This window comes from Pelophylax lessonae (assembly GCF_965119305.1).
Source record: "Pelophylax lessonae genome assembly, chromosome: 1".
In the NCBI taxonomy this organism is placed as follows: Eukaryota; Metazoa; Chordata; class Amphibia; order Anura; family Ranidae; genus Pelophylax; species Pelophylax lessonae.
The window spans coordinates 391,869,557-391,883,273 of NC_138768.1; the positions used below are offsets into that span (position 1 = coordinate 391,869,557).

At 46.2% G+C, this 13,717-nt stretch overlaps 1 protein-coding gene across 2 annotated transcripts in view; it reads right to left on the bottom strand.

Annotated features, from left to right (window-relative positions):
- TTC39B (tetratricopeptide repeat domain 39B) overlaps positions 1-13,717 on the bottom strand; it is a 251,040-nt gene that overhangs the window by 16,561 nt on the left and 220,762 nt on the right. For both annotated transcript variants that reach the window (XM_082269292.1, XM_082269293.1), the window contains 3 exons: positions 10,130-10,241; positions 7,542-7,659; positions 6,944-7,060 (listed from right to left, as the gene is read on the bottom strand). In XM_082269292.1, the coding sequence (XP_082125418.1) occupies positions 6,944-7,060; positions 7,542-7,659; positions 10,130-10,241 (347 nt within the window). The remainder of the gene's footprint in view (positions 1-6,943; positions 7,061-7,541; positions 7,660-10,129; positions 10,242-13,717) is intronic.

A 13,717-nucleotide genomic window follows, 5' to 3' on the forward strand; every position in this document is an offset into this window, starting at 1 on the left:
AACATAAAATGGTGCACACAAGGCTGCAAACAATCAGTGCTGAACACAAAACACCAGTGATGAATCTATAAACAATATTGCTGCGCCAAGTAGAAAAAATATATATAAATAAATATGCTTATATAGCTTAAATCAGAAAGCAACTCAATGCTAATAAATGACTCAAATGACAGTGAAAATCAGTGATAATTGCAGTCCCAATGGTGAAAATTTATAAGTGAACTTATAAATTTTCACCATTGGGACTGCAATTATCACTGATTTTCACTGTCATTTGAGTCGATTTATTAGCATTGAGTTGCTTTCTGATTTAAGCTATATAAGCATATTTATTTATATATATTTTTTTTTCACTTGGCGCAGCAATATTGTTTATAGACTCTTACAAACCTTGGCTATAAAGTTGCCAATAGATGGAAGTGTTCTCTGATTATGGACCCATGTTGGTATTATACACTACTTTCTCGATGCCATTGAATTGAATGCATTTCCTGTTTTCCCCTATTTTTTCTTCATATTTACGAAAGGTATGTTTATGTTGATCTATCTTTCCAAGTTTTGAGGAGTGTGACACTTGTTTGTACTATGCTTCGACTTAATAAAGAATTTGAAAAAAAAAAAACTCCTAGTTTGACCTAGTTAGGTCCACCGCTGTTCAGGTCAAGTTTTCTGATATTTAACCTTATTGGTATGGCGGCTGCGACCGCAACTCCTATAGGTGCTTATTGTCATTTGTTATGTCTGAAAACCCAATAAAAATTTCCTCTGAAATTTTTTGCAAAACAGTAGGAAGCTACAGAGAAAATGGCTGCCCCATACAAGTCTATGGGGGGGGAAAAAAAAAAAAAAATCACATTGCCCACACTTAAGATGGCGGGGCCCAGGACGAACCATGCAGCTAGGGACCGACATATGAAGGCCTCAGGAACCACAACAGGTACCAGCAAGCCCAAGGTACCATGTCACACCCCCCAGAGTGCCAGGGCGCTCCAGACACACAGCCACCGCAGGGACAGGGAAGAACACACAGACCGGGCAGGTCAGGGGGATCTTTTGGGTGGCATAAATCCCATTATCCCCAGGAGAGGGCCCACATCCCCCCCAAGGCCAGCAGGGGCAAAAAGGTGTACATTTACTCACCATACCATGGACCGTGTGGGTTCTTCTCCGGGCAGACTGCCTCCCACCCGAAGTGGGGGTGCAGCCAGTCGAGGGGTACGCTGCGACTCAGGATGTTCCAGGTCACCGCATCCCGGCGAGGCATCCGCTCGCAGGCTTGTCCCCCTCCGGATAAGAGGGACCGTCGTGGCTAGGCCTAGGTCGGAACTATAACCTGCTCACTCTGGTAGGCCAGACTGGGGGGACCATAAGGATCTAGATTATCCAGTGCGAAGCCCCAGCCAGCATCGTTGCTTGCAGATCACCAGGAAAATTCTTCCCTGAACACTAGCTAGCAAGCAAAGAGAAATAAAAGTAAAATATTCTTAAAATAAATAAACTGAGACCGGAGTCCCAGCAGGAAACCTAGGATAGACCTAGGATAGACGATAGAGAAATGGGATTTTTGACTTCCCGTAAAATCCATTTCTCTGATGTTCATTGACGGACACAGCTCCTGTCATTCTTGACCATTGGGTTAAACTGCACCCTTCAGGAGAAGGACACTTAGGCAGAAAAAAACTTCTGGCTACACCCATGGGCAGTCCCAGGGGGTATACTCCCTCTCCCTGCTATAGTCACTCTGTTTTGTTACAAGCAGTGTCAGGAGAATTATAAATTCAGAGGGGTGGGTGCTGTGTCCGTCAATGAACATCAGAGAAATGGATTTTACGGTAAGTCAAAAATCCCATTTTCTCTTTCGTTCATTGACGGACACAGCTCCTGTCATTCTTGACCATTGGCAGGTCCCAAAGAAGTGTTAAACATAAGGGGTGGGAAACCGCAAAAGATTCCCAAGGCTAAACATTAGCCAACCAGGCAGCAGGGGCTCGAGCAAAACAACTGGAGCCCACTTGAAGAAAACCATGCACCCTCAAAGAGGATCAGGTCCTCTCAACAGCAGCCTGCAAAACCTTGCAGCCAAAAGAATCATGCGCAGATGCCAACACAATCACTTTAAAAAAAAAATTGTAAAAAGTGTGCACCGACAACCGGGTCGCTGGCTTGCAAACCTGAGTCACTGACGCTTGATGACGGAAGGCCCAAGAGGCACTAAGCGCCCTAGTAGAGTGCGCCTTGACAGGGAAAGGAGGAACCTGACCCCTGATGGAATAGGCCTGAACCACCGTCTGTCTGATCCATCTGGAAATGGTTGCAGAGGAAGCAGACAACCCTTTGCGAGGTCCACCCGTAAACACAAATAGAGAGTCTGACTTCCTGAAAGAATCCATAGCTGCCAGGTATACCCTAATTGCCCGGACCACATCCAAGGCATGCAAGGTAATTTCCTTTGGATGTTCAGGCCTGGGACACAGGGAAGGCAACACAATGTCTTCATTCAAACAGAAGTCAGAGACCACCTTAGGAAGGAACGACGGACAGAGGCAAAGCACCACCTTATCATTGTGAATCACCAGATAAGGTGAACTACAGAATAACGCCACCGGTTCTGCACGCAGAGGTGATGGCCACCAAAAAGGCCACCTTCTTGGACAGCGTAAGCAGGTGAACCTCCATAATATTTTCAAAGGGAGGTTTCTGTAGAGCTGAAAGCACCAAATTAAGATCCCAAGGCGACAACTGAGCCCGCACTGGAGGAACCAATGTCACACACCCTGCAGAAAAGTACGTACCAGGGAGGGTGTGGCCAAAGGTCGTTGGAAAAAGACCGCCAAGACATTGCCCTTTGATGGTACTCAAGGCCAATTTCTGTTCAATTCCCCCATTGAAGGAAGGCTGAGATCCAAGCCACCAAGAAGGAGCGAGGATGAACCCCAGAGGCTCACACCACGCAATGTACATCTTCCACGTACGATGGTAGATCTTCCTAGAAGTAGATTTCCTAGCTTTTAACAGCGTAGGAATAACCAACTCAGATAAACCGCTATCCTTTAGCACCTGGCATTCAACAGCCAAGGCGTCAAAGCCAGCGACTAAAGCAGGATGGAAGATTGGTCCTTGGGACAGCAGATCCTTCCTGAGAGGAAGCTTCCAAGGAACATCGGTGACTAGCCGCACCATATCGGCATACCAAACCCAGCGAGACCAGTCCGGAGCCAATAAGATGACCAGAATCCCTTCTGCCACGATCCTGCATAGAAGTCTTGGCAGAAGCTTAAGAGGAGAAAAGGCATAAATCAGACGATACTAACCTCATGGGGCCACCAGAGCGTCTGTGGTGTTGGCCAGAGGATCCCTCAACCGAGCCACAAACCTCTGCACCTTTTCGGTTGAGTCGAGATGCCAAAAGATCCACCTCAGGAGTGCCCCACCGAAGACACAGCTGATGAAACACCTCCAGATGAAGGGACCACTTCCCTTGGTCTAACGCCTGCCCACTGAGGTAATCCACCTGCCAATTTTCCACCCCGGGAATGTGCACAGCGGAGAGGGCTGGAACGAACCGTTCTGCCCAACTTAGAATGCCGGCTACCAGAAGAGCCGCTAGGCACTTCTTGTGCCCTCTTGGTGATTGACATAAGCCACGGCCGTGGCATTGTCCGACTGAATGCGCACATGGCATCCCTGAAGACCGATCCGTCCAATGATCCAGACATCGCCTGATCGCTCAGAGTATCCAGGACATTGATCGGTAGTCTGGACTCTTCCAGCATACAGATACCCAGAGCAGAATGGTGGTGACCACTTTCCAATACAAGGGGAGGAAGGATTTTCCCCGCCGGAGAGCAAATCCACCATATTAAGGACTCCTTTGTTCCCCAAATCAGTCAGATCTGACTGTCCAGAGACTGCAGAGTCTTGTCCTTGTCTTGGTCAGAATTTCCCTTTGCAGGGACCTCGTATAGAACTGTGCAAACGGAACCACCTCGAAGGTAGTTACCATCAGGCCCGGCACCCGCATGCAAGTCCGGAGGGATGACCATTTGTTGGACAGCAGGAGGCGAATTGCAGCCTGCAATTTTTGGAGTTTGTCCAGAGAAAGGAGCACTCTGGTTATGGCTGAGTCCAGAGTCAGGCCCAAATAGTTCAGCTTTGTAGATGGAACCAGGGCAGACTTCTGAAAATTCAGAATCCAGTCGAACTCCCGCAGAGTTCGTATTGTGATCTCCAGGTACTCCACCAGAGCAGATGGAGATCGTCCAAGTAACCCAGAACTGCGATCCCCCGTTGGCATAGCAAAGCTAGCACTGGGCCAACACTTTTGTGAAGACCCAAGGAGCTGAGGCGAGACCAAAGGGTAACGCCACAAACTGATCATGCTCCTCTCCCACAGCAAAGCGGAGAAACCGCTGATGACTGGTACATATTGGAATATGAAGGTAAGCATCCTTGATGTCGACTTCTGTACCCACACAAAGCAGTTCAGCGCCTTGAGGTCCAGGATTGGACCCACTTTGCCTTCCTTCCTAGGAACTGAACAGGTTTGAGTAAAAACCCTGAAAACATTCTGAAGTCGGAACCGGGACAATCACCCCTTGAAGGAACAGGTCTTATACTGCCCCAAACAGACCCTGTAACCGGTCTGCACACAGGCGCAGGTTGGAAGGAAAAAAACCTTGCCAGGGTACAAGAGCGAAACTCGATCTTGTAAAGAACCGAATAACTTTGTGGACCCACTTGTCTTTCCCCAAGGAAGTTCACGGGTCCAAAAACCAGCGAAGATGTTCCTCCCACCCCTGATACGGGTGAGGGCGCTCCTTCATGCTGAAGGAGCATTTTCCATGGGTCTGGAGAAGCCTGCTCTCGGTTTGCCAGACCAGGTTTGTTTGGAGCCGCCAGAAGAGGTCCTGATAGGCTTCCAGGCCTTGTCAGTCGACCGTAAAGGACAAAAAAAAACTACCTATGAGCTGAGAAGGAAGGTCCACGTCTACAATAAGGTTCCTTACCCTTAGTAACCTGTGAAAGGTACTCTTTCCCCCCCCCCCCCCCCAGTTAGACCTTTAATGATGTCATCCAGGGTAGCTCCAAACAGAAGATCTCCTTGAAAGGGAAGATCAGTCAAGGTCTTTTTAGAAGTCTGGTCCGCAGATTAACATCTAAGCCAAAAGACACGCTGAAGGACCACCACCAAAACAGAGAGGCGAGCCATCAGTGGAGCAGCATCCAAGGAGGCATCACAGATAAACTGCAACCCCTGGACCAGCTAGTCCGCCAGCTCAACAAAGGCAGGAGTTGTTCACCCTCCAGGTTACGGCGTAGGAGCTTAGCCCACTCTGTCAGAGTTTGCGACACTAGAGCAATGGTAAATACCTGCCTCATTGCCGAATCCGCTAAAGTGTATACAATGTGGGCCATAGCCTCTGCCTTCGGGTCAGCTGGATCCTTAAAGGCCGGGGACTCTTCCATCGGAATCATGGTTGCCTTGTTTAATCTGGAAACCGGAGGGTCCACCACTGGTGGCACAGTCCACTTCTTAAGAAGGGACTCCCCATAAGGGTAATGGCTAGTAAAGTGCTTAGGAACACCACGGGGACGCTTTGGTCGTCCCCACTCTTTAGTGACATTCCTATGAAAATAGGCGGGGAAAGGAAACACATTCGCCGCTCTGGATTATAAAACCCAACACTTGTTTTTGCCCCCATTTTTCATGAACTAAACCTCAAAGATCTAAGACTTTTTCTATGTACACAAAAGGCCTATTTCTCTCAAATGTTGTTCACAAATCTGTCTAAATCTGTGTTAGTGAGCACTTCTCCTTTGCTGAGATAATCTATCCACCTCACAGGTGTGCCATATCAAGATGCTGATTAGACAGCATGATTATTGCACAGGTGTGCCTTAGGCTGGCCACAATAAAAGGCCACTCTAAAATGTGCAGTTTTACTATGTTGGGGGGGTCTTGGGGGGGGGGGGGGTCCGAAAACCAGTCAGTATCTGGTGTGACCACCATTTGACTCATGCACTGCAAAACATCTCCTTTGCATAGAGTTGATCAGGTTGAATGTGGCCTTTGAAATGTTGGTACAATCCTCTTCAATGGCTGTGTGAAGTTGCTGCATATTGGCAGGACCTGGAACACGCTGTCGTTTTCGCTGATCTAGAACATCCCAAACATGCTCAGTGGGCGACATGACAGTGAGTATGCTGGCCATGCAAGAAGTGTGGGGTTCCCCCTCAAGTCCATCAGGTTTGGTATGGATTTTAAGGGAAACCCCATGCCAAAATTAAAAAAAATTAAAATGGTGTTAGGGTCCCCCCCCAAAAGACATACCAGACCCTTATCTGAGCATGCAGCCTGGTATGCATACCACGCCACATGCCTTCAACATAGGGGGTAGGTGCTTTGAGGCAGGGGGGCTCTGCCCAGCCCCCACCCCCCATCCCAAAGCACCTTGTCCCCATTTTTGACACACTTTTGGTGAATAGGTAGGGGTACTCCATACTCATTCACATTGGGGGGCGAGGTCTCGGCGCCCCCTGGTTAAAGGGGGCAACAAGATTCAAATAAGCCCGCAGACCCCTACAACCACCAGCCACGGTTGTGGGGATGAGGCCCTTGTCCCCATCAACATGAAGACAGAGGCACCCACCTCCCCATGTTGAGGGCATGCAACCTGGTATAGCTTCCTGACATGCCAGGCTGCATGCTCAGGTAAGGGTCTGGTATGGATTTTGCACCTTTTTTTATTTTGGTGTGAAGGGCCTGGAATAAACGGGGGGAAGAGATACCCCCAAGCTGTTTTTTTCTCATACTTTTTAGTTGTCAGCTTTTTTTTTTTTTTTACAATCAGCCCATGCAGGAGTCAGGCATACACTTCCAACATTTATCACACACCCTTTGCATACAACAGTGGGATTTTACAAAATACAGAAAGGTACTCACTTTGCAGTTTCAATAAACCGTATGGCTTTTTCTTTGTCTCCTTGTTGCTTGTATAATAGCCCCAATTCATAGTAAGAAAATGGGATTAAATAGTGGTCATACTTCAGTCTCTTCTCACTTAAACATTAAAAAAGACAGATATCAGAATGCAGATAAAAATGTATACACCATAAATACTTGTAATGTTCTAGATTATTAGCAATTACAAGCATAAACAATCACAGATCAGCCTTCATCATCTTAGTGTGGTCAGAAAAATTTTATATATTCTGCTTTCTGGGAGTAACTGAAGACTGTGTGATATCTTGTTTAAATCTAGCACAGGAAATGATTCAACATGCAATAAGACCCAGTTAGTCAGCCTACAGTAGATTTATCAGAAAGAAAAATAGATGGGGACTGAGTAACAGCTCATAAATTCTTTAAAAAATATACTTTTAAATATATTCATTAATCTACAAACTATTGAGGGAAAAACACTCTATTCCAGTAATTTCTAGAAGGACCATGTGTCCGTAACTGGCATGTTGTTTCTCAAGAATGTAGGAGGAATCACTGAAATACACCAAGAGCAGCCACTGTAAGTAGTTGCTTTTACCTCTGTATGTTTTGATTGAAACAAAGCTCTGCTTGTAATAATCTACCCAGATGTTTCAAGCAAAGACCTTTTAGCAACTGAACAAGGCACTGGTCATCTCCATAGTATTCGCTTGGATCTATTTAGGGGAAAAAAAAGACAAACTTTTAGATACATTTTGACAAAATTTCTTACAAAAAAAAAAAAAAGAAAGTCAGTTGGATGCATTTAAAAAGGCAGGTATGGACAACATGTAATAAATAGAAGCAAACTATGGCATCTACGTACTTCAAGAAAACAAATCTCCTACCCCTATAATTAAAGTGGCTGGACACTCCATAAGATATGACATTATCTAACATTGGATGCACGAGAAAGCTTTTCCCTGATGTTCAGCCACCTTTAAAGTGTTTGTTACCCCCCAAAAAATAAATAAAAAATAAAAATAGATCCTGTTCCCTTAAAGCATGTTATACAGCACAGTGCTTGTGCTGTGTAATTTTGCCCACCGTATCACCTGAAATACCTGGCTAATCATGCCAGGTTCTGCCCCCCTCTGTAAACAGCTACGGTTTATCATGGCTGCTGAGCCCTGGCACCGTGGTCAGTTTACGTGCCTCTGTCATTCGCTGCCTCTCCTCATTAATCTCCCCTCCCTGCCTGTCAGCTGCCCCCACCCCCCCCCCCCCCCCTGTTGCTATAAAACAATATCCTCTGTATACCATCCCAACCATTATATAACGCTATGTTTCACAGTGAATAAAAAAAAATGCCTATTTCTACCTCATCTTAGAACGTCTCCCAGCGCTCACGTGACTCCTTGGCTCTCTGCTCCTCTTCCCCCCTTCTCCCGGGAAAGGAGAGGGCTGAGGACTCAAGTGAGCACAGGGAGGTAAGGTACTCTAAGGTAGAAATGGGCATTTTTTTTCTTTTATACAGCACAGACACTAGGACACATAGCATTATATAACAGCTGAGATGGTATACAGATGATATAGTGGCTTAACAACCACTTTAACTTTAGGATGTAAAATGAACAGGGGGGCTGCCACTGCTTATTACCTCAAAAGGATAGTTCCTTGGAAAATATGGTCGGCGTATAACACGCACCTAAATTTTAGGGCAGAAATTTCAGGAAAAAAGCTGAAATTTTAAATAAACAGCTTTAAACTCAGAACATTATTTTTTAAATTAAATGTAGTCTTACCAGTGTCCTTAAATGCAGCCTCGCCAGTGCAGTGCCCATACATGCAGCCTCGCCAGTGCCCATACATGCAGCCTCACCAGCGCCTATAAATGCAGCCTCGCCATCGCCAGTGCCCATAATTGCAGCCTTCGCCAGTGCCCATACATGCAGCCTTCGCCAGTGCCCATACATGCAGCCTTCGCCAGTGCCCATACATGCAGCCTTCGCCAGTGCCCATACATGCAGCCTTTGCCAGTGCCCATACATGCAGCCTTTGCCAGTGCCCATACATGCAGCCTCGCCAGCGCCTATAAATGCAGCCTCGCCATCGCCAGTGCCCATAATTGCAGCCTTCACCAGTGCCCATACATGCAGCCTTTGCCAGTGCCCATACATGCAGCCTTTGCCAGTGCCCATACATGCAGCCTCGCCAGTGCCCATACATGCAGCCTCACCAGCGCCTATAAATGCAGCCTCGCCATCGCCAGTGCCCATAATTGCAGCCTTCGCCAGTGCCCATACATGCAGCCTTTGCCAGTGCCCATACATGCAGCCTTTGCCAGTGCCCATACATGCAGCCTTTGCCAGTGCCCATACATGCCGCCTTTGCCAGTGCCCATACATGCCGCCTTTGCCAGTGCCCATACATGCTGCCTTTGCCAGTGCCCATACATGCCGCCTTTGCCAGTGCCCATACATGCCGCCTTTGCCAGTGCTAATACATGCCGCCTTTGCCAGTGCTAATACATGCCGCCTTTGCCAGTGCCCATACATGCCGCCTTTGCCAGTGCCCATACATGCAGCCTCGCTAGCGCCACTTTACACATCACTAAAAATCTCCAGAAAGCAGTGCTGAGAGGTAGAAGGGGGCGGGCGGCGCCGAGGAGAAGGAAGGATGCGCTCTCATCGGAAGTCCAGGCACCTATGATTTACGTCGGCATAGGAGGCGGGACTTCTGATGACAGCGGGTCCTTCCTTCTCCTCGGCGCCACCCGCCCCCTTCTAACTCTCGGCGCCGCCCGCCTCCTTCTACCTCTCGGTGCTGCTTTCTGGACATTTTTTTTTTTATATCGGCGTATAACACGCACAGCTACTTTTTCCTCCATTTTTAGGAGGAAAAAGTGCGTGTTATACGCCGATAAATACGGTAATTAACCAGTGTTCTCCAGCTCCAGTACTTCAAGCAGGACTTGACCCAAAAGGTGAACTCACAGCAACAGAATATAGAATATCTACAAGGAATATGTGAAAGCAAACAAAAACGCATCCTTGCAAACCTTCCAAAACACATCACTTCCCCTTCTTTTGCAGGTTCAATGCAAAATCATGGAGAAAATTCACAGGAAATATACTAATGGTTGAAGAAGTAAACTTAGACCACTCTGTAGCTTGATAAAATGCTTAGTTACACATTCAAACTTACTTTTGTCATTTTGTAAAGCAGTCTCTGCTTTTTCAACTGTAACCAGGAGGTTTTCTGTGAGGTCAGCCCTCTTCCCTACTATTGTGAAGCCATTCCACACATACATCATTTCCTGTAACATAAGAAACACATTCAAATATAAACAGAGAATGAAACACAGATGTAAATATGATAGAATACTACAACCAGAATGCCAAAATACTTATGCTCATATGTACAGAATACTGAAATGTTACATTAAAATTATAATTGGAGCATTTACACATGTGCATACACAAACTTTTAATATACTCCAAAAGCATGATCTGGGGCTGCATACATTGTGTCTGCCGGTTGGATGGAAGACTGCATCCTATATGCAAAATTTCTTTTTTTTATAATCCTTAGCATAATCAAGCATGAAAACATGTATAAACCACTTAACATACCCTTGAAATATTATAAGGGTCTGTATCCATTGGTGTTGCATTGCACCATGAATAAAAAAAAATAAAAAACAAAAACCTCAAGCAGCCGCGCATACCTTCCGATCTTTTGTACTCAAAAATCCACAAAGCCAGGGCATTCTAATATGCTTAACACAAATTATTTCAGCTTAGGAGTCCTTAGAGGAGGTAGCTATTGTAGTTTTGCCTTTTTCAAGCTTTTGCCCTTTATTTATACCTGATGGCCTTGTCAGTAACCCTCTCCTGTTGTAGGATAGCACATGGGGGTGCATTTATAAAAACATCACAAAGCTATTCGTCCTGTAAGACTGCGTGTACATTAGTTGTGCAAATGTTACCAGACTATTTTCTCTCCAGGTTGAATGTTTGCCATTCATGCAGAACAGAGAGAAATCAGAAAATTACTATTATGGCCACTAGATAATCTGTAGCTGATTGTCATTGGAAGCAAATACTTAAGATTGAGAGTCTAATCAAGTGCCCATAATACAATGTTTTCCTGATTCCACCTATAAAGAATATTGTAAAGTGCTGCGTAAACTGCTGGCGCTATAGAAATCCTTAATAATAATAATAATAATAATAATAATAATAATTAGCCCTGGAGAGAAAATCGCATAACATTCGATTTCTCCCTCCATTGTACATTCAATTGTACAGGATGAATACCTCCGTATTGAATCTATGAAGGGGCAGAGTTGTCTACCCCTCCTCTGGTGGGTGAGGGGAGTTAGTAATTCACAGAAGTTAACTGGGCAGGGCTAATAACACAACATACAGTGGATATAAAAGGTCTACACCCCCCTGTTAAAATATCAGGTTTCTGGGATGTAAAAAAATGAGACAAAGATAAATAACTTATTTTCCACTCATAATGTGACCTATAAACTGTACAACTCAACCAAAAAACAAACTGAAATCTCAGGGTGGGGAAGTAAAAATAAAAAACTAAAATAATGTGGTTGCATAAGTGTGCACACCCTCTTACAACTGGGGATGTAGCTGTGTTCAGAAATAAGCAATCGCATTCACACTCATGTTAAATAGGAGTCAGTACACACCTGTCATTATTTAAAGTGCCTCTAATTAACCCCAAATAAAGTTCAAGTTCTAGTAGGTCTTTCCTGACATTTTCTTAGTCGCATCCTAGCAAAAGCCATGGTCCGCAGAGAGCTTCCAAAGCATCAGAGGGATCTCATTGTTAAAAGGTATCAGCCAGGAGAAGGCTACAAAAGAATTTCCCATTCATTAGATATACCATGGAACACAATGAAGACAGTCATCAACTGGAGAAAATATGGCACGACAGTGATTTTACTAAGAACTGGACATGACCCCAAAATTGATGAAAAGACCAGATAAATCTGGTCAGTGAGGCTGCCAAGAGGCCTACAGCAACATTAAAAGGAGCTGCAGGAATATCTGGCAAGTACTGGCTGTGTGGTAAATGTGACAACAATCTCCCGTATTCTTCATATGTCTGGGCTATGGGGTAGAGTGGCAAGACGGAAGCCTTTTCTTACAAAGAAATGTATTATGGTCTGATGAAACCAAGGTTGAACTTTTTGGCTATAATTCCAAAAGATATGTGTAGCACCCTATAAGGTAGGTGCTAGGCAAAAGTATAGTGGGCCTTGGCTGCCAAACAGCAGGGCCATGATTTTCAGCTGGGCTCTCGTGTCTCCCAGGTGTTGCTATTGAGACTGGGGAGTTTCCCCCCCGGCTCCATGAGAGGGTTCTCATTGGGCAGTGGGGGAAACCCAATCAGTGGCACATTCAGGCTTGTATCTACCCCAGAAAGGCAGATTCTGCCACACAGGATTCTGGGAGTGGGTCTAAGTTTGAGGGGGGAGCATGACGCAGTGTCTTTGGTGGGAAGCAGAGTCCCAGGAGGGAGAGTACGGCTGTCTCTCCTCCTGTCAGAAGGATCGGGTGCCTCGGGCTGCTTGCCTGAGGGTATAGAGAGCTGAGCTGAGCTGCAGGGAGGATCCAGTGTGCCGAGGACCAGCGGAGTTGAGGGGGCCCAGTTTCAGGAAAGCATTCCAAGTAAGTGAGTACTGTAACTGCCCCTGGGGGTCTGCCTAGCTGAGAGGGGACTGCTCCGGTGAAGGTGCCAGGGATCCAGGAGCTAGCTAGCAGTAAAGGGGGTGCCTAGCGAGAGGACCCTTAAGTGTTAAAGGGGGCTCCAGCGGTTGGGCCCTGAAGAGTTCATGTGTACCGCGTGCAGTGTACAATGTTGAGTTGCAGCAGCACAAGCAGTTACAAGGAGCTACCTCAGTCAGTGAAGGGCTGGAGGGAGCTGTTCACAGGACTTTTGAGCTTAACAGAGTGTTAAGAGTCAAGTCTCACTACAGTCCAGGATCTTTTGCGTTAACCAGAGGGTTACAAGTCAAGTTCTAGCTCAGTTCAGTAATAAAGCAATTTTCAAGCGTCAGTAAGCGCTGGTCGGCATCCAGCTGGCGTCAAGACAGCGCCAACAGGCATTTTTCTGTAGTGTCCCAGTTGTACCTAGATGAGCCAGAGGAGTATCCCACTCATTCCCTTCTCCTATCCCCATATTCAAATAAACCAAACAAACCAAAGATGCCGGTGTAAGGATATCCTGGACTGGATATACTAAAAGCTCTCGCAAGCAGCCATTTTGTTCCGAGCGCCTATGACAGTCTGGCCTACCAGATATCTGAGCCGGAAGCTGCTCCCTAGGGAAGTAGCATATGCCATGATCGAAAAGGAGTGTCTTGTGATCGCGTGGGCCCTCCAGAAGTTGCAGATGTACCTGTATGGATGCACTTCACTGTGATCACCGATCACAATCTCTTGAGCTGGCTAAATCGTGTTGCTGGGGAGAATGGCAAACTACTTTGGTGGAGCTTAATTCTTCAGCAATAGGATTTCACCATTCAGCATAAGAAAGGCAGCACCCATGGCAATGCTGATGGTTTGTCATGACAAGCCGAGCCCGCAGGGGTTGGTTGCATCAGGAGGGAAATGGCGGTTCCCTCCCATGCAACCACCTGAGGGGGAGGTGTAATGATATGCTGGACTGGATATACTAAAAGCTGTCGCAAGCAACCATTTTTTTCCGAGCGCCCATGACAGTCTGGCATATCAGATATACTCAGTGATATTCCCCCCCCTCCCT